At 39.3% G+C, this 19385-nt stretch overlaps 3 protein-coding genes and 2 long non-coding RNA genes across 15 annotated transcripts; 3 read left to right on the top strand and 2 right to left on the bottom strand.

Moving 5' to 3' along the window:
• The first annotated feature begins 72 nt into the window (after positions 1 to 72).
• On the top strand, positions 73 to 2621 carry LOC126928841 (uncharacterized). Its single transcript, XM_050744692.1, has 4 exons — positions 73 to 1273; positions 1370 to 1614; positions 1764 to 1943; positions 2037 to 2621. The coding sequence occupies exons 2-4, from the start codon at positions 1370 to 1372 to the stop codon at positions 2044 to 2046; spliced, it is 435 nt and encodes a 144-aa protein (XP_050600649.1). The 5' UTR covers positions 73 to 1273; the 3' UTR covers positions 2047 to 2621.
• LOC126928777 (retinal guanylyl cyclase 2) lies at positions 2322 to 14176 on the bottom strand. 9 transcript variants are annotated; one of them, XM_050744519.1, is made up of 23 exons: positions 13920 to 14175; positions 12925 to 13073; positions 12429 to 12829; positions 12110 to 12273; positions 11818 to 11944; positions 11146 to 11298; positions 10491 to 10932; positions 10050 to 10366; positions 9715 to 9820; positions 9490 to 9592; positions 9222 to 9410; positions 9018 to 9098; positions 8741 to 8917; positions 8284 to 8443; positions 8045 to 8194; positions 7792 to 7963; positions 7557 to 7697; positions 7177 to 7369; positions 6842 to 7013; positions 6471 to 6741; positions 5953 to 5964; positions 5095 to 5657; positions 2322 to 5015 (listed from the first exon to the last, which is right to left on the bottom strand). In XM_050744519.1, the coding sequence occupies exons 3-23, from the start codon at positions 12700 to 12702 to the stop codon at positions 4711 to 4713; spliced, it is 4272 nt and encodes a 1423-aa protein (XP_050600476.1). In that variant the 5' UTR covers positions 12703 to 12829; positions 12925 to 13073; positions 13920 to 14175; the 3' UTR covers positions 2322 to 4710. The 9 variants fall into 9 exon arrangements, with proteins under 9 accessions (XP_050600476.1, XP_050600478.1, XP_050600477.1 ...); XM_050744521.1 differs by lacking the exon at positions 12925 to 13073 and having other exon boundaries at positions 10491 to 10803; positions 13920 to 14176; XM_050744520.1 differs by lacking the exon at positions 12925 to 13073 and having other exon boundaries at positions 10491 to 10866; positions 13920 to 14176.
• LOC126928856 (uncharacterized) lies at positions 11858 to 12530 on the top strand. The gene is made up of 2 exons (XR_007716966.1): positions 11858 to 11966; positions 12041 to 12530. It is a non-coding gene; the product is annotated as an uncharacterized LOC126928856 (long non-coding RNA).
• Positions 14177 to 14328: 152 nt separating the features above from the next.
• Positions 14329 to 15894, top strand: LOC126928857 (uncharacterized). Its single transcript, XR_007716967.1, has 2 exons — positions 14329 to 15244; positions 15321 to 15894. It is a non-coding gene; the product is annotated as an uncharacterized LOC126928857 (long non-coding RNA).
• Positions 15895 to 16835: 941 nt separating this feature from the next.
• Positions 16836 to 19119, bottom strand: LOC126928828 (ras-related protein Rab-10). Of its 3 annotated transcripts, none has more exons than XM_050744677.1 (6): positions 18971 to 19119; positions 18545 to 18725; positions 18174 to 18234; positions 17980 to 18118; positions 17804 to 17893; positions 16836 to 17728 (listed from the first exon to the last, which is right to left on the bottom strand). In XM_050744677.1, exons 2-6 carry the CDS (start codon positions 18669 to 18671, stop codon positions 17543 to 17545), a joined length of 603 nt encoding a protein of 200 aa, XP_050600634.1. In that variant the 5' UTR covers positions 18672 to 18725; positions 18971 to 19119; the 3' UTR covers positions 16836 to 17542. The 3 variants fall into 3 exon arrangements, with proteins under 3 accessions (XP_050600634.1, XP_050600633.1, XP_050600632.1); XM_050744676.1 differs by having other exon boundaries at positions 18827 to 19112; XM_050744675.1 differs by having other exon boundaries at positions 18545 to 19112.
• Positions 19120 to 19385: the final 266 nt, after the last annotated feature.

The following is a 19385-nucleotide window of genomic DNA, read 5'->3' on the forward strand; positions in this document are numbered from 1 at the left end:
AAAGAATACAAAATGTTATTTATTATAATTTAAATACGTACGTACACGGTTAGTACGAGAATAAAGAAGGAGAAAGGGGGAAAAAAAAGAAAAGAAGGGAACAGAAGCCATCTTCCTGGTATTCCTAAAATGTACCGTTTCATCCATGGCGTCAAGTTTTTCAGCGTTTATTTTATTCGCACTATTCGCTAATTGAATGTTTCGATGTCGTAACCCGTAATGTACAGCGATAGATTTAAGTATTTGATTGTACGGGAAAACTCGTGTACGAGAAGAATCGATCAATCGGTTCATATACCAAGGTGAAGCACGCTGTTAAAAATGTTACGAGATGGATTTCCATCGACGAATACCTAATGACTCGAAGCATTGTAAAAGCAAGCACTTTCTTATCCGTCTTTTCTCTTACTTTTGCAACCTTTTTCTTTTGCGATCCGTATTCGATATTCTTGTCACGCGCTATTCCGTTACCTAATTCATCGAACGATTGACATCTGGAAATGTAAGTAAACCGAAAATGATAGAAATGGATTCATTACTATTCGGCGATTGTTCGTTAAACTTGCGACACTTGCGATTAAAGGTGCGACCCGGTGTTACGTTAACAAACGTAACATACATACATTATTCGATATGCGGATCGATCGATTTTGTTCCCCTCGACTCGTATATATACATATATATGTCTATTATTAATTATATCAGCTTAATCGTTATGTGTTAACTATCCTGTTAAATTCCTCGTTTTTTAGCTCAGCCGTTAGAATCGATCACGGAAATTAGATATGCTACCAACGATACGTTTAAGCGATAATGTAAGCGTTAGCGTATTGTAACATACGCGTGTGAATTTTTGTACATCGTTGATAGACGATAAAAAGAATCGCGATTCACATTCGTTGCGCATTTTATGCAGAAAGTAGCATCTTATAAAATTGTACGAACACGTAGCTTAGAATAGCGAAAGGGACGAGTATCGTAATACGGAGACGCTACGAGCTTTAAGAGCTTTTCACCGATATTTTCACCTCACCGTTGTGTCGCAAGTGGTTCGAACGTGGTGAGAACGGAGTAGTGTAACATTTAAAAAGGAACACGAACGTAAGTCGGATCGCTCGAGTGGGTGGGAGAATTCGTTGCTTCGAAGGTAGGCAGGGCTCTATATAAAATCAAAGGAGGCTATCGAAAAGGTACCATACGAGTTAAAAACGTACTCTCTGTACGCTTAACGTTATTCCTAGGCCCCTCGTACGAAATATAAAGAAATACGACGGTAAGGCAACGAGAAATCCACAAGCAACGTAATTATTTTATTGCGAGATACTTTTGACGGCAGTAACGGTGATCTTTCTTCGTTTCTTCTCGCCAGATGCAGCCAATTAGCATCGCGGTTCTTGCCGTTGTTTGTTGTTATATCGTACCATGTATAATAGCCAAAGAAGACGCTTTACCATCGACAGAGAGCCGTTCCTCGATTCTCGATCAATCTGTTGGTCAATTAGAAAATGAAGAATATTCGGGCGCTACGTTGAACAGGCAAAAAAGAACGCTTTTGCTGAAGAAAAAGCTTATCGGCGCAGGACTCTTGGGCTTCGGCTTAGGCGCCGTGAAAGGGTAAAAGAACGATATTTCCATGCGTACAGCGAACCTTTACTTAAGAACGTTAAGAATGTAAAATTGTACGGATGTATCGGTCTCGATATTTACAAAGATATCCACGAAATGCTCGATTCAATATCTTACTTTTATTCTATCACTCGCAGGTACAAGCTCGGTTACAAGACGGCTCCAGAAGTTCACCATATTTACGTGTCGAGTCCTCCAGCATCCGTAAAATACGTCGAATACGTTGACAAACCTGTCTTCGTGGAAAGAATAATCGAGAGGCCAACTCCGGTTTTTAAACCGGTACATGTCGAATACAGAGAATCTGCTCCTTATGGGTAAGCGTAACTTACAGCAAAAAGTCGCCGTTTTTCTGTGTCTCATATGCTAATCGAATTTTATTCCTGTTTCCTAAATTTTTTTTTATTCAGGCCTTGGTAATATCAATGTAAATCGTGGATCGGTGCAAGCAATCGCGTAGAATTGGCCAAAAATAATAATCCAATAGCCGGCCATAGACCAACAAGAAGAAGTTTGTAAAGTACCAGGAAATTTCTATCAAAACGTCTTCGTATTGGTTTATTCTCATGTACACACGCACACCTATGTATTTATGCATACGTTCAAGACTCATCGTACAATAGAAGAAAACAATATTTTATACTATGCTCGACGTTGTATTCGTGACTGGCGATCTAAAATTTAAATAGACGCGATATCGTCATACTGTTTTATTGCTTAAAATGAATTATTGCATCAGGACGAATACAAAGTAACATCGTCACTTTGATTATCTTAAAGGGAAAAGAAAAGGAGTACATAGAAAAAGAGTTTCATTTTCCTGTATCATCGATCAAATTTTACTTTCCATGTGTATGCTCTGCTCCACGTTTTGCATCAGTTTATCGCACCGTTCTTAGCCGCATCGTTGCGTAGAACGAATTACGCGGTTCATTTGTCAGATGATTGATTAAAATGGCTCGATGTTAAATAAACGCTCGTATTTTTACATCTTATTATCGATCACAATTCTTTCCAATATACATATATACGTGTTATAAGGTTCGCGATGCGAAACATTCGTTGACAATCTCCTGATAATCTTTCGCCCACGAACGCTTGCAACATTATAAAATGTCCATCTATACATTATGTGCGCTATATACACTTATTCGTACATCTAACACACAAATTATTGCACGATCACATAAAACACGTTTGCACGCGCTGTTTTATCGTAATTAATTGCGTGTGAGGTCGCGCACGCACGCAATTTTTAATTGGCGCGTTTAACGTCGCATCGTTCGGTTCGTTAATCCTCTTATCCTTAATCTCAAAGTACACGTTACGTTCGAAAAATTCGCGAAATTAATCTTTACGATAGGTAATTGCACGATTGGAAATCGGAAAGAGAGAGAGAGAGAGAGAGAGAGAGAGAGAAATACCTACGTCTTTATATCATAGATTTTTGAATTATTGTCGACGACGGTTCAGGGACGACGATGTAGCGCACACATTCATGAGAAAATAATAAACTTCTTCTCTTGCTGTACGGAAATGGTGCGAATACGCTTAGTTGCTTGCCAAATCGCATGCAATCCTATTACAGTAATAAAGTATTCGTCTCGCGTGTTGTCTCATTTCAGCAAGGTTTTTAAGAACAATCTTAACGATGAGATTTTGCTTTGTTGGATTGTTCGCAGCATTATGTACCTTACGTAGAAACACGCAACGTTTCGTTCCAAGTCGTAATCAACTGTATCGGGTTATCGATAAAAAAAAAAGTGGGCAATTCGAACGACATCGATATCAATTATACGATATTAATTACACCGGTGTACATTTAATATTTCTCGCTTTCTTCGTTCGAAATGAACGAGCCGAACGCTGGAAACTTAAAGATGTACAGCGGAATAACATTTTAGGAATAAAATTTCGTCGATCTCGAAGGAAATTTTTATCAAATAATCTGTGTGCGAAATGTAAGCGACAGCAGGTAGGTAACAGGTGCGTGTAGTGGCTTTAACAGCGGCGCGTGGTAGAATTTCCCATAACTGTGAATATATTTAAACGCGGAATATTTAAACGATGCTATAGAGCGAGTTCTTATTTACGATTCTGTGGATTTCAGCAAGTAGGCGGATCAAACGTGATGCGATGCGATGTGCGCTATAAGACACTACCTTACAACGCTGAATTACCGCAAATTTATACGACTCGTATGCGTTCACCTTTCTTTGAATAAGAAAATAGAAGGTATTGCGAGTCTTCTTCAATTTTTTTACAACGATATATGCACCGTTACGCGTGCATCGCATTAAAATTTCGTTTCGTCAGTCGATCGTATCCGAACTGATACGATTATGCGCCTTGAATATTTTTCGTCGAGGCGCCCTGCCTGGCAAGCGATATCGCGATACGATACGATTCCCTGTCGCTCGATCGAATGTGCAAGTAAGTATTTACTTGCACTGGCATAAGGTGGGTTGCGCGTGTACAAACGCGATTCGTAGCGCAGGATTAAATTATTTATAACTTGGAAAAGAAGCCTCGTCGTTTTTACGCATCAACTTTCATCCACGACAGAATCGATTCTGTAATCAACGTTCGCTTTTTATAAACGTTTCGCATGCCATTGGCGACTCGTATCCGTTCTTACGAAGCGAAGCGACCGAGCAAATACGGATCGAAAGAAACGCAAAATTACAGAGTTTGTACGCGTTTCCTATGCGAAGAACATAACGCGAAGCCTGCATGTACGCGTATGCGTGTCTATGTAACAGAGATTGTCATCCGCGATAATGGGTATAAACTTTTCTCTATACTTGGGGACCGTAATCAGCGATCGATCATAGATCAAACGTCGATCTATTATCAGTATCGTAAAATTGTAAGAAAGAATTCCAAGAGGACCGATACAATTTTTAATTTTCGCAATGACCGACACGACTGTTCTTTTATCATTTTAGAAATGTAATATCGTTTATACAGCATATCCGATGACTCACGAATATTCGTGACGATTGTCATATTTTTTTTTTTTGTGAGATTTTAGTCGCAGGTGCTCACTGATCGACATTTTGACCAACTAAAATGGAACATTTATCAACGAAGCGTCAGAGACTCGACGGAAAGAGAAACGGACGCGGCTTGTCTGTAGTGCTGAAGAAGAGGTGCCGGAGTAGATGGAACCTCTTCGATACGTTCCAAGTCGTTCGCTGCGCCCGCGCTGTTCTGTTTGTACAGTCTTGTTGCTGCCGTATTCGTGTTTTGTTGTTGTTGCTGATGATAATGATGGTGTTGAAGCTGCGGCTGATAATTGGCCGGTTCGCTGAAACCAAGGCAGGCGGTTTCATCGGGCCGATCTAGGCTGAACTGCCTCTTCAAGAAACGACAACCTGTGCTTCTTCCTAAGAGAATCGAATGGATGGTCAATTGGATTGATAGTTTCAGATTAAATAGAGAAAGCCGACAAATATCGAGACTTGCCATAATGTTCGTTCGGAGACAGACATCTGTAATGATTGTATGGCGTGCTCAAGTCGTTCTCGTCGATATAACCGGCTATTCTTCGATGTCTTGGCGGTCCCGGTCTATAAGGAATCGTAGCCGAGCTTGAAATCGACGTAAGGGAAGTGGTAGATGCGCCAAGAACAGCTGTTTCCGGACAAAATATAGCAGATGTTCCTAGAGGCGCTTGAGTATCGCTGGTAGTACTTTTGACGACGGTAGCTGGATTCGCGTCGTCGTTCTCTTTTTCGTTCGGTTTTATCTTCGACGATAAAACTGGCGCTGATTTCGAGGAAGAACTCGAATCGTGAACCTGTTCATCGTGCACGGACACTGCAACTTTACGCGTCTCTGCATTTTTATCGATATTCCTGGCTGTATCGCCATCGTCGACGTTTACGTTGCGACATTCGTTAGGGTTTTTGCGTTCGTCCTCCTCCTTTGTATCTTCGCAAGACAAAGCCATGGATATAGGCGTGCCGTTTGCCGATACGACGTTTTCTTCGTTCATCGAGCTCTCAAATATTAGACTCTCGTTCAGCCTTTGGCGTGGGAAATCGAAAATCGTCAAATATCAAATTAGTCGTTAATCGGATGCTTATTAGACTTATATGAGGAAGGATCGCTTGTCCGTTATACTATCCGTATTCGAGGATACGTGCGCGTTTATCATTGAACATCGGTATTTTACTTAGAAATCATTTTGTCATACGTATATGTATGTTCGCGCATGTATCCACGCGATCGTTCCATTTTCGCGTGTACCGTGTACCTACGTAAAACGCAATTGACCATTTCTTACGGTTGCATTATCGTATTTACCGATCTTTCACTTACCCATGGTTTTCCCTGAAGATGGCGGCAGAATGGCAACAGATAAAAGCATTAAAAATCTGAAAAGCAAACGGCTCCAATGAAGATCTACCAAATCAAAGTATACGATGCAGATGCAATGAGCGTTAGCACACACTTAACGACGTTGAATATTCGAAGGAGAAAAGAAGGAGAAGAGGAAAGGAGGATCGACGAGGGACGATCGACGTTCAACCGTATCTTCTAATTTGTCGGACGTATAGTTTTAGATGCGACGATGTTCGATGAACGAGACGATCGAGTCGATAGCGAAAGACGAGGGGAAAAGGTAAAGAGAAGACAGGGCAGCCAGATAGACTTATAGAGATCGGATCGATAGAATTATCTAGAAATAAGTAAATGAGATAAATAGGTAGAGAAACGAGCGAAATATTTTCCTTTTCTACATTATGGACATAAATATATGCATGTACTTTGTACATATGTATAGAGGTGGCTTTTAAAAAAAGAAATAAAAGAACTAAACGAGTATAAAGGCTTACCCGAGCGTGGGTGGCTTTGGAAGTTCCTTATCGAATCCTTGTTTCCCTAGTAACCAATAAGTAGGCATTTTTCCCTTGCCTTTAACTTCCGTCCGTCCACGGTATTCGATCTGATATCCACCCGCCTGAATCAGTCGATCTCTTGTCACTTGGCTGAGATGGATACGCCATGGTGCGCCGGTAGACTCCATCCTCGATGCGGTATTAACGGTATCACCGAAAAGGCAGTATCTTGGCATAGTCAGGCCAATAACACCGGCGCAACAGGGGCCTACGTTTACGTAATCGAGATACGCCGTTAAGACAAAATGTACATATATGTATTAACGCAATAGGTATGAAGGCCATGCCGGTGTAAGGCCATACTTAACCGGTATGAAGGCCAATTCGAAGTCTCAGCTGCGTATTTGGCAGATGTTTCAACTTGAATTTTCCGCTTTGGTGCAGTAAATCGAGGGCCATGGTAGCTATTTGAGAAGCATGGTCTGGTATTCTTACGGGACAGCCACCTACGACCATGTAAGCGTCTCCTATAGTTTCCACCTGTAACGGCGAAGAAAGAGAATGATTTTCTTTTCCATTGAACACGACGACAGATACGTATCGATATTTTCCGCGCAGATTTCTTATCGTCGAATAAAAATCGATCACGCTCTTTGACTTATCGACCATGTACTGTGTCTATTGCGTCCTTGTATTCCATCACCTTATATACGGTATATGCGTTGATCGTGGCATCGAAGCAGGTATACAAGTCGTTCAAAAGGTCGACTACTTGGAACGGGGTGGAGTGCGCAGAGATGGTCGTGAAGCCAACAATGTCCGAGAAATAGATCGTTACTTCGCGGAATTCTTCAGGATCAACGGGCATGCCCAGCTTCAATTTCTCAGCAACAGAGCTAAAAGGTCATTGCGTGTTTGATACGCCGCCAATCTTAAAATATCAATAGGTAAATATAGGTACATCTATACACCTATTGTTCGATTCTGTACCAAAGGAAGAAAGGTAAGGGGGAGGAGAGAGAGAAGTAGGGTGGGCGGAGGCGAGGTGACGTGCGATGAAAGACAAAAGACATCTCTATTTACCTGGGTAACATTCGATTCAATAGCTGTTCCGTTTTCTTCTTTTCCATGTCGAGTTGTTCGGTGCGCTCGCGTATTAGCTCTTCCAGATTGTTCGAATACTTTTCCAACATTTGAAACATCGTATCGACGATATTGACTTTTCTACAGATACAGATTAACTAGATGTGTGAAACGAACAACGATCTACAGTAGCGCTAAGAACGGCTAGGTATACGCAAACGTAATAATCATTTACCTTCCATGATTAAGCTTCTTGAAGAGATCGTGGACATCGTTAAAATCGGGTCTCATGTCCGCTGCTTCTGCCCAACATTGACGCATGATATTTATCGCTTCCGGTGGCGCGGCACCTTTGCTTACAGACGGCCGAATCAGTGGCGGTGGTTTCATCACTTTTTCGATGATATCTGCATATAGAAAAGGTGTATATAAATTTCTATGGAGAAACTTGTACGGTCGGTATAAAGGATTTACATTTCGTTAGTTACCTTCCGGGGACAAAGCGAGCATGCAAAATGGTTCTCCGCGGACTACCACTTCCTGCATAATAATACCAAAACTGTAGACATCTCCGGCTTGCGTTCCTTTCTTTCGAAGATTTGGTTGCCTTAATAGTTCGGGTGCCGTCCACAAAAGATCTAAACGCGAACGCGTTAGGAAAACCGTTATTCCGTCGTTCGAAATTTGCATTTCTTTTGCATAAAAAAACTAACGGGAAACGTCATACCCCTAGCGGTTTTTGCCGGAGGAACGATATTTTGTGCTTCGTGAAAAACAGGCAGTCCATAATCGGTTACCTTGAGAACCCAGCGAGCATCGATGACGCAATTTCGCGAAGTAAGATAACCGTGTACACGCACTGGTGTACCATGAAGATATCTCATACCCTTTAAACAGAAATCAGAAATCAGAATACTCGAAAATATATCGGTATAATTTAACACATTGCGTATGGATCACGAGGTATCTCGTATATAGCAAACCGAACTTTGTGTTACGGGATATCTCGCTTTAATGTTTTTTCATACGCGCGTGTCGGTGGCTCGAGAAATTAAGAACTGTATATATGCGTTGTATAAAGGTTTCTTGAAGCGTTTAATAATGTAATGATCTTGGAAGCACGTTGAGCGAACAGGGCGCCGCGCGCAATGTGTTAAAAAGTTGCAAATAATTGTTTTATTTACCCGCACAAGATCAGTGAGGAACGATAATCTGAAGGACCAATCGAGCTTGATCTCGTCCTGCACCAGTACGTCTTCCAACGATCCTCTTGAACAATATTCGTAAACAAGGCACGGTCTTGTCGGTTCATTCAAACATCCTATCAGAGGATTGAGATTCTCATGACGCAGACCATGAATCTACGATCGATAATAGAGAAAAGACGCTATTGTCAAACGCCTGTTATCTCATCTCGATGTTAATAGTCGACGATATCGTCGAATGGCAGAATATTCTTACCATGGCCAATACATCCATAGTTTTGCTTTTCAGTTCAAACGTACCCTGAGTTGGTAGTTCTTTCAGTTGCACAAAGTCACCCTGCCATGAACGCGACATAACAGAAAATTGTATATTGCTTGCATGGTCCCGGATAGACAATTACAGGTATCTCTATCCATACGAATACGTATTCATTCGTTAATTTCATACGCGTATACTCACGTTGTATCTTGCACGAGGATCCTTCAAGAAATTATGACGCGTCAAATTTCCTGTGCTAGTTCGTAAACATGGTTTCAGGGAAGATACGCTACCTAGTTGAAGTAGATCTGGCTTTTCTACTTCGGGTCCACCAAACTCTTGCAGTTGTTGCAACCAACAGCATAACATTCTCTCGATACCCTCATCCACCTACACACCTTGTCGTCAACTTTGTTCCTCGTGGGAAATTTTATATACATGAAATTCGCATTGCTGACTATCAACTTACCCTTCTGGAATCTACTTGAGGCACTTGAGGAAATACGAAATCCGACGTGGTTAAAATGATCTTGTACGTACCCTTGGACATTCTCTTCTTAAGCAACTTCTTTCTGAGGTTCAAAGGATATTTCGATTACCACATTGATGACATTTACACGAGATAAGTCGTGGTTACTCGGTAGATACCAAGGAAAATAGTACTTTAGATGTATATTATAGATCGATTCGTTACCTAATCAAGATTGCGACCGATATCGCGAACACAGTTAGTAAGAGCGATCCCAGGATGATAGTCACGATATGTGCGATACGCAATGCTGATTCGTCGGAAGTATTCTCTGTAAAAGTGGATATTTTAGAAAATTCATGAAAAAATTTCACCTAATCCGATCCAATCATCTTGGATATGGATACTTAGATTTAACGAAATTTAACGATACGTTGAGCCAACGTTTCTCGACAAATTCTAATTTTATATGCCGCTTTGTGAACATCTCTTTTAATTCCAACGAAAAAACACAGATACGAAGATAATACTAGTCGATTTATTTTTTGTTACCTTCTTACCTGTACAATCGATAAAGGGAATCCCGTTGACATCGATGCTGCATCTCGGAAGATCAGTGTCATTCATATTACGAAAAGCCACCGCATTCGTCGATAACTTTCGAACAAACAATTTTTCACGTCCTTCCACGGTGATCATTATAGGTTTCCAGGCGTCAACACGCCAGTCCAGCATAACGTACGTGTAGATCTTGTTATTGAATGCATTTATACTAGAATTGTCGTTCATTAAGATATTAAGAGTTTCGTTCAAACGGTCCATCAACGTCGGTACCATATATCGTTCTACGCCCTCGAATACTTTTTCTACGTCATATCTGTAGAAGAACGCATACGCTTCCGGTTTATCATCCATCTTCAACAGGTTGTTATACATGTACACGCGTTATATAAATTACATAAGTAGAAGGTGGCAACAGTTTGAATAAAACTTGACCGTACCTGTAATCGAGGGGTGTTATCGTGATCAATCTTTCTAGAAAAGTCGAGCTCAAGTTTCTTGGCGGGTGGAATCGGTTACTTGTTTTTGATTTATTCCATGGTCGTTGTCTGGTTTCTTGCTCTTCCGCTTCCTCCAACGTGTCTGCTACCGTTACGCTGTCATCGTAGTTGTCAAATGTCGTTTCGTAGGACACGTTCAAGGCAGAGTCAGAGAGATTCAAGGGTGTTAGAGTTGCCAGGGTGTTAACATTGGACGTTGCTGAATCGAAATAAGAAATCGAAGTGTTTCCGGATGGTAGAAAGAGGTCATCGTCTTCCGTATGAACAATCACGGTCATAGAGTCCCACATGGAATTAGAGGATTGCTGTACGTTATCTATCTCGGAGAGGACACGAGTTATTAATCCGTCTTCGTCGGATGTGGGTAGACATAACACCGTAACTGCGTGCAATCGAAAATGAAATCGTGAATCGCATTTGAATCGCATTAACACGTTACGGTGTACACACGGATAGCGATATACGTATATATAAGCATTTAATAAAGCGTTTTAAAAGATGTCGAGGTAAGTTGGACGAACCAACAAAAGCCGAAGCAATTCGATCGAAAGTTGGAACGTACGAAAAAAAAAAAGAGTACAAAAGTGATCCTCACCTCTGCGAGAAACCTTGTAAACGGTGCGAAGAATTTTTCGAATTTGTTCGAAAGAAGCTCGCCGTGGTAATACCGCGCGTCGTCGTACTACAGCTCCGATACTTTGCAAAGAGTTCAACAATGCTCTTTCGAGACTCATCCATGGCTCGTGATCTGTAACATCGTGTACGTATATTTACTCACCCGTAATTTCATACTCGTCCGTAGGCGAGCTCGAAAAGAATATCATCTGCAACGTTGTATAAACGCGCTACGATTTATCCAAAACGCTAACGCGATACGCGTGATACGTATACGATACGAGATACACTTCCGCAAATAAGATATACAGTCTAGTTCTTTCCTGAGTGTACCGCCTATATGTATCATCTGCGTCGATCATTCTTCGATCTGTCGAAAAGTATCAGCAGCAGTCGAGATTCTCGGGATACCTTAAGTATCTCCCGAGAATCGTCGTGCGAACGATTTAACGATGAACTATTTCGAAAGAAAAACAGTTGAGTGGCAAGGATGAGTGGAATGCGATGCGATAAAAAAATTTGACGTTGAACTCGGACGTTAAGGTCGATAGCGCGGCTGCTTTTTCCGCAGATCTCCGTCGATTCAGAAGTGTAAAGTAACGGCGATTACACGATATTACCGACGAAAGGAAAAACAGAAATAAAAATTTACCTGTTCCTATTATCGCTACGGTTTTCCATTGTAAGTGTATCAGCATCTCCGCGAGGGCTTTCGCTATCATAGGTAACGACGGCGACAGCCTAACGATCGATGAAACTTGCCTTTCCTCCGAGTCTTTCTGAAACGATTACCGTGATTGCGTACGTATATATCGGTCGAAACGTTTGTACGGTGTACTTACGATTAGCTTTAAGTTACTTGCTTATGTACATAGAACGTTGGGAACGAAAGAATCGAAACGAAGAGGGCGTATGTGTTACTGTTTGGTGTTTAATTCGCTTACCAAAGGACAAGTCCATGTGAACAACGGCATGTTCCAGAGATGCGCGAGTTTAACGGTAACTTCACACATAGGTGAGTCAAGAGCGGCTACGAGAGCTTTTGCTCTTCTTTCACCAAGTACACGTAACAGAGCGTCGAGACCCCAAGTTTTCGTTTCGCACGACACTAGGGAGCAGAGAGAAACGTTGTATCCCTTAGATTCCGTTACGATAGACACGGAAACGTAGCAATGTACTACTTATGTATGCGTGACAAGGACGGATACAGCGTGGCGAAGAATTTACGAATAGAAGGATGCTGCGTATTAGTGAGATACTCACGCGATAAGGGTATAACGGTGATCTGCACGTCGAAATTAAATCGATCGAAATAGTCTTGAATATCCGTGGCCATATCGGTGGTATTCGTCTCGCTGTTGCAATCTTCTCTTAAGAAAAGCATTACTTCCGCTTTGCTATCGTTGTAATTCTCGTCGATCGTATCCGACAAATAAGGAACGCATGGAACTTGTTCACCATTCAAAGAAAACAAACATCCGGGCAGGATCATGATCGAGATCCACGACCAAAGCCGGCGAAAAGAGTTCCCGGCCATGGGCCTGTAACCACCCTGTTTACCGTTTTCGCCCCGTAGCTTACTCGCTGCTCGCTTTTTTCCTCAGCAGCTAACCTATTGACCCGTATCTATTTGTCTCCGTATTCGCCTTCTTTTCGTATCTTCGCTGTGTACGGGATAAAACGATCGTTTAGATCCGGAAACCGAAAAATCTGGAGCCGCCCCACCAACGGATCGTACGACGTATCGTCAGCTACGTACCGTTATACTCTCTTATTATCGTAGCCCTACGTTTAACAGACTTTAACAAAGAGAGATCGAGACCGAAAGAGACAATTTTTCTTCTGTTCTTCTAATTTTCTTTTCTCGACTGGCCTCACGGTAAAATGCCAATGTCCTTTGAATTTCAACTGCAACAACCTCCTAATCGTATAAGCGACATTCTCTTTCACTTTTACCCCTTTTTCCTCTTTCCGTCTACTTTTTTCTTTTGTCAAAACGACGCGTTGGCGATGAAAACGCAAAATACGTACATCGATCATTGGTACGGAATTCCTCCATTTCCTTCAATTATCCACGGATAACTTTATTTATTCGTTTATTTATGGCGAATTATCGGAAAACGCGCGGAAATATCGATATCGGTGTCTCCAGCGTCCACAGAATGTGGTAAGCGGCGACAACTAGAGCGTGCACGATCTTTTCGTAAAAAAAGGTGAATCCTTTAATCACGGTAGATCAATTTGCTGTAAACACATTTTCCGCTACATTTAATACTTAACGACGTTGAAAATATTTGCAAACAATAGCCCATGGTTGCTGTCACTCATTCCCTATAATTATCAATGTATAATAATCGCAGGGTTGCAACAGCTTTGAAAGAGGAGCAATCCTGTCCCAATCCGTACCAATGATTTCAAGAAATCGAACGTCCAATTCTACCTGATACAATATTTATATGTCGCACAGCCTGACGTATTATTTTCTCAGCGACAAACGACAATTGCATTACAATATTCGAGTATCAACGATCGAATTAATTGGTATATTCGATCAAGGAGAATAACCGCGTTTCCATCCGAAGTGAAATTTATCGAAGAACGGAAAGCAGCAAGCTTAACGGAAAATTAGATTTTTTAACGAAATTAAAACGGCCGATAGATAAATCGTCGATATTTGAAAAGAGGAAGCATGTATCGATACGTTGATAGGCTCGGTTAAGTATACAATGTGTATCGTTCGGAATTTCATCTTACCGTTTCTCTTTCCGCGACGAGGAACAACGGTGAAACAGTTCTCTTTTTTTCTGTTTGCGTATATACCAGAAGGGGATGCGCGAGTCTAGAAATATTTTAAAAATACGCATATCGCGAACAACCAGCAACGAAGTTACTTTATTATATTTCAAAATTTGGTTGGACTTTCTGTCGCGCACAGACGAATAAAACGCGTGTCTCAAATGTAATCTGTAATTCGTTCCGTCCGAGTAGAAATCTCAAACGTTTCAGACGGACCGAACGCCTCGGCGTCCGGTATTGAACTAAGTCGAGTTTCACCCTTCTACACATGCCCGAAGTGACGTTATCACGAGGTAACGAGAACGTTCCGTCCCGGGAAACGAATCCAGCTAGCGGACGCGCGAGCCCGCACCATTCCCAGTATCAGTCGCGCGCCCCGTACACGTTTCGATCCGTGTCATCGTTACGCGAAAAGGCTAGCTAACCTTCTGAATTTGTCATGGAACACGAGTGAAACTGTCCTTGGCCTACGCGATATCTATCACAGTCGCGATCATCCAAAATAAACGTACACTACGCCTAAATCTTTTAGCTTCATGCGGTTGGAGATATTTAGGGTAATCGTGTCGAAAGAGAACGCTGCATGAAAGCGTACGATCAAACTGTAAAATTTGTTTTCTGAAATTGATCGATAAATCGACGGTCCAACAGAATCCATCGGTAATAGAAATTGAGAGAAGGATGCGAGAAGCCTGGAAATACGCGCTATATGCAATATGAATATCGAATAAGATAATTACTTTATATCCTATTTCCTTACAAGTTAACTACTTTGCTTTGATTTTTCTTAATATCGCCAGTTTAATTTCATCGATTTGCTATCGCTTTGAAAGTTCTTAGTAGCTTGACTAAAACATCTTGCGGCATTAAAATGAGGGTGAAAATTGAGTTTCGCAGCTTTACCACTGCACGATAATTTATCTACAGCGATCGAATCATTAATTTATCTCCACGGTATTTCCAAATGTTATATAAAATTAATAAATTATTCATGTAGGTTGAGATCTTAAATGGCAGCTTAAAAATATGTACTTTAGCGAAAAAAACTTCGTTTTCGTATTTCTATTGTTTTCCTTATTGACATCTATATTTACAAGCTGCGTACACATCGCAATATCGTTTATTCCTATATTTATACGTATTAGTCAATTGTGAACTTTCCCCTATTTATACCATTATTTAATAATTTACTGTCTGCTTCTATATAGATCAAATGCGTTTTCAAGAGGCCATTTTTGAGATTTTCAACTTTCAAATGCATATTCAAGACGTAAACTTGTAATGTACGACTTTATATCTACTTTCAAGGGCCATACTGAAGATTTTTGACTCCCAAATTGAAATAACGTCTCATTCCAGGAATTTGCCGAAACTTAAATTTTCGAGATTTCGACCAAAGTTTTCGACGATTTTGTATCAGGAGAGCATGACGTCATAGGAAATGGCACGAATTTAGCGATTTTTTAAAATGACGTCATATTTCAGGAATTTTTTAGAGTTAAAATTTCGAACAAACTTCTGGACCGATTTTATAATCGATGTAATTTTGTTGGTGGTGGCACTTATTTTCATAACTGGAATTTCACATCACTTCTCCGAATTTTTGGGAACTGTGACACTTTAGTGCCATTCTAATTATTTTGCAATCTCATTTTTTAGTTTGTGTGCTTTTTAGAGGCTTTTCTGTAAACAAAACGTAAAAAGCAATTTATTTCCAATATTTAGTGAAACTTTCAAGCATTTTGTATATTTTCTTTATATTTACCCTCTGCTGGTACGAATGCACATTTTCCGTTCCGCCCTGAATACGCTTATTTCTCAGCAGCTGAGAAAAAATGTGCGTATAGTCCAGTCTTTGATCGCTAGGGGGCCTTCGTTTTATTCTGCATTTTGTGACTGACATTTTTAATATTGCATCGGCGATTTCCATACTTTCCTTTTGGGAAAAATTCAATCCTAATCCTTCCAAACGCTTTTTTGTGGGTTATGTTTGGATTTTTCGGCTTCTAAATTCTGCTGGGTTACATTTGGAATTTTTGGCCTCCAGACGAGAGAACTCGAATCCTAATCCTTGGGAACGCACGTGAGAACTGAATAATCCAAACCTGACAAACATTGAACCATTCGTACGTTTTCATCATAGATAAAAGTACTAGTAAACAACTGATACTAGTTCCGTATTTTAAAAAATGATGATACAACGATTACTATCTCTTATACAATTGATTACAAATATGGATTATAGGATATTATATATCATATACATATCTATATATTATTTGTTTTCACAAATAAAATATTCGCTTTGTTTATAACGTCATCGTTCTATATCAAAGTTTGTGTATATTTTTTACAGTGAAATTTTGAACGTAATACGAAAATATTTAAATTTCTCTACCTTCCCTCTGTTTAGTATTAATCGATAGTAGAAACAAGGTTTTTAATTCCTTGCATTTTCTTTAAACAAATAATTTAGGGGAAACATATCTTCGACAACGTATGGTCTACTTATTTCGATTACTTCCCGTAAATGGGGTATTGTAAACACTATCGCATAATGTCTGTAAAGTATTTGATTAAATTTCCCCATAATATGCGTGCACTTCTATCATAGATTGTCCCTTTTGGCCATATTGAAACACTTCCGATCCACGTATATTCGTTCTCCTATATATTTTCGATGCATATTCCGATACCAGTATTAAAATCACTATCACAAGTACTAATCATTTTACTAATACATTATAAAACCGAAACTTTATGTATTGTGATAATTACTCTTAACACTACTATTGACATATTATGTATAAAGCCAGTTTTTATCAAGTATCTATTACCATAAGTTAAATGTATTGCAAAGGAAAACAAAAACAATTATTTCGAAATCGTGAATATTTATATTTGTAGTAAATTAGTCTTACACAAGTAGGATAAAAGCTCTTGGACTTAAGCTTTTAGATTTTAACTTAAAATGTAAATAAGCAATGTAGTGCAATGTCCGTATGAAAAAGCATTCAATGTTCACATAGATTTTTTTTAAGATCAAAAGCCCTCATTCATTCTCACTCTTCTCATTATGGTAACAAATTGCAGCCTCCTAACAAACAAATTGTTCCTAGTTGACTTTGTTCGTGCAACAACGCATGAAGTTTCACATGGAAAACAAAGCTCCATCAGCAGTATATATTATTGATTTGTTGTGTTCTTTATAAAAGTTGTGATGGAGCTTAATGCTTGTATACATGCAATAGACACATTTATAAGTACATTTATAAGTATACAGTCATATATGTGACAAATAGCATTTATAACCCACCCTTTGAAATCCAGGTATAATTAAAAAACTTCACTTTCAAATTGGAGTTACTTCCTTTCACATTTTTTGAAATAAATTTAGATATATCTTTATCAGAAATCTCATTAAACAAGTTCAATCGAATTTGATTAGGCAGTGTTGTGAAGAGTTTAATTATACTATTATGCTTTTTTAAATTATGCTCTAAATCTATCCACAGATCTATTTTGAGTGGCACGAGCTGATATATAGTATATTATGCGCTGTTAAAATAAATAATATAAGATTAGCAGCACCGATTAGAATTCCTTTCCACCCTTCGATCAACCGTTACTCTATCAGGAGCATCTTGTGGTTCCTTTCCATGAGTTTTCTCCAATATTGCTTCGGTTAATTCATTAAATGCACGATCAATATTAATATCTGCTTTTGCAGATGTTTCCATAAATCTGATTCCATGCTCTCGTGCTATCTAAAGGAGGATATTAATTTATTAGTTCCTGACATTTTTGTAACTTACATACAATTTAAATTATAGCTGCTTTACCGCTTCCCCTCTTGCTGTGCTAACAACACGTTTGTCTTCCATATCGCTTTTGTTCCCCAGTATCATTTTCTCCACATCTTCATTCGCATGCTGAAATTAATTAAAAAGAGAAAATAAATAACGTTTGTAAATGATTATATTTATGTATAGACAAAAAAGTTTGCAATCATACTTACTTCGTCAATATTTCTCAGCCATTTAACAATATTTTCAAATGTCTTTTCATTAGTAATGTCATAAACAAGCATAATACCCATTGCACCTCTGTAATATGATGTAGTAATGGTATGAAATCTTTCTTGACCGGCTGTATCCCTGTAAATATAGAGGTTAAGGAGTGTTTAGAAAAATTTAATATTTCACAACTTACCATATCTGTAACTTGATTTTCTTTCCTCTTAATTCCACTGTCTTGATTTTAAAATCGATACCTAAGTGACAAAAAGCATATTGTTCATATATCTAACATACTCCACAGTGTAATAGCATTTATTTACATAAAACAATCAACTTTGATGACAATGTTGTCAACATATTAATTCAGAAACGCAAATTTCTCTATGCATTTAACGTAATAAGACAATCACACTTCAATATTCAATTATTTATTGTTCATTAACTTCAGTTTACAATATCATTATTTTAGTAGCATAACCTACTATACGGAAAAAAAATTCACAATAATGGATAATTTGATCGAGGAAATCCACGAATGATAATTATTTGGACAACGTCCCTTACCTATCGTAGAAATAAATGTCGTTGAAAATGCATCGTCCGAAAATCTAAACAATATACAAGTTTTGCCAACTCCGGAATCACCGATCAGCAGCAACTTGAACAACAGATCGTACGTCTTTTTTGCCATTTCACTGTTGCTTCTTGTTAACGAGGCGCCGAAGAAAACAAAAAAGATTCGAACCTGTGGAGCACGATTAATAGTTTTGTAGACGATATTTCGAACATCGAACGCTATGAACGATTATAGGTTTCAAGGTCGGACGAGGGCGCGTCTCAACGTACAACGGTGTCTTGTTAACGACGGAAAAACCGGTCACAGGGGCTGACTATTAAAAGACAGTACGACGTCACACAACAGACCAGCACGCAGAAGCATCGGGGTAACTTTGCACTTTGCTTTCAGTCACAAGTCTGAACAGAACTTACTGATTTATTAACCGACCAACAATCCGTAATATGTACAACTGTATCTTTATAGTAATTAGCGGTAATCGCGAAACTCTGCCGGGTTCAATTGCGAATATTTCATCTACCACGGGAGGTCACCACCACTGCAAGAATAATTTTAAATCACCTGGATACTAACGGGACACATACGCACAAAGTTATTACTAGACTGCGGATGTTTATGTAAATTCACGTTTCTCTGAACGCAATCAGAGAAGTGGAACTTAGAAATTTATTTCGATTTCTAAATATCATTCTTTTTTCTAAATATACTGTCTTACTTTGGATAGTTTGTATATTTTTACATATCATAAATATTCTGTGCGTTTTTCACAGTTTCTATTTTTATGTAAATATCTGCAGTTTAGTTATTACTTCTTTTATCGATTTCACA

Source organism: Bombus affinis, chromosome 2, assembly GCF_024516045.1.
Source record: "Bombus affinis isolate iyBomAffi1 chromosome 2, iyBomAffi1.2, whole genome shotgun sequence".
In the NCBI taxonomy this organism is placed as follows: domain Eukaryota; kingdom Metazoa; phylum Arthropoda; class Insecta; order Hymenoptera; family Apidae; genus Bombus; species Bombus affinis.

Excerpts from the sequence above, each read along its gene's own strand:
- LOC126928841 (XM_050744692.1), top strand. The coding sequence starts at position 1,370 with ATGCAGCCAATTAGCATCGCGGTTCTTGCCGTTGTTTGTTGTTATATC. Across the intron at positions 1,615-1,763 it reads GGCTTAGGCGCCGTGAAAGG|GTACAAGCTCGGTTACAAGA; the intron begins GTAAAAGAACGA and ends TATCACTCGCAG.
- LOC126928828 (XM_050744677.1), bottom strand. The coding sequence starts at position 18,671 with ATGGCAAAAAAGACGTACGATCTGTTGTTCAAGTTGCTGCTGATCGGT. Across the intron at positions 17,894-17,979 it reads GGCTGAGAAATATTGACGAA|CATGCGAATGAAGATGTGGA; the intron begins GTAAGTATGATT and ends AATTAATTTCAG. Across the intron at positions 17,729-17,803 it reads GCACAGCAAGAGGGGAAGCG|ATAGCACGAGAGCATGGAAT; the intron begins GTAAAGCAGCTA and ends ATCCTCCTTTAG.
- LOC126928777 (XM_050744514.1), bottom strand. The coding sequence starts at position 12,702 with ATGGCCGGGAACTCTTTTCGCCGGCTTTGGTCGTGGATCTCGATCATG. Across the intron at positions 9,593-9,714 it reads TCGGTCGCAATCTTGATTAG|AAAGAAGTTGCTTAAGAAGA; the intron begins GTAACGAATCGA and ends TTTGAACCTCAG. Across the intron at positions 8,918-9,017 it reads CTATGGATGTATTGGCCATG|ATTCATGGTCTGCGTCATGA; the intron begins GTAAGAATATTC and ends TATCGATCGTAG.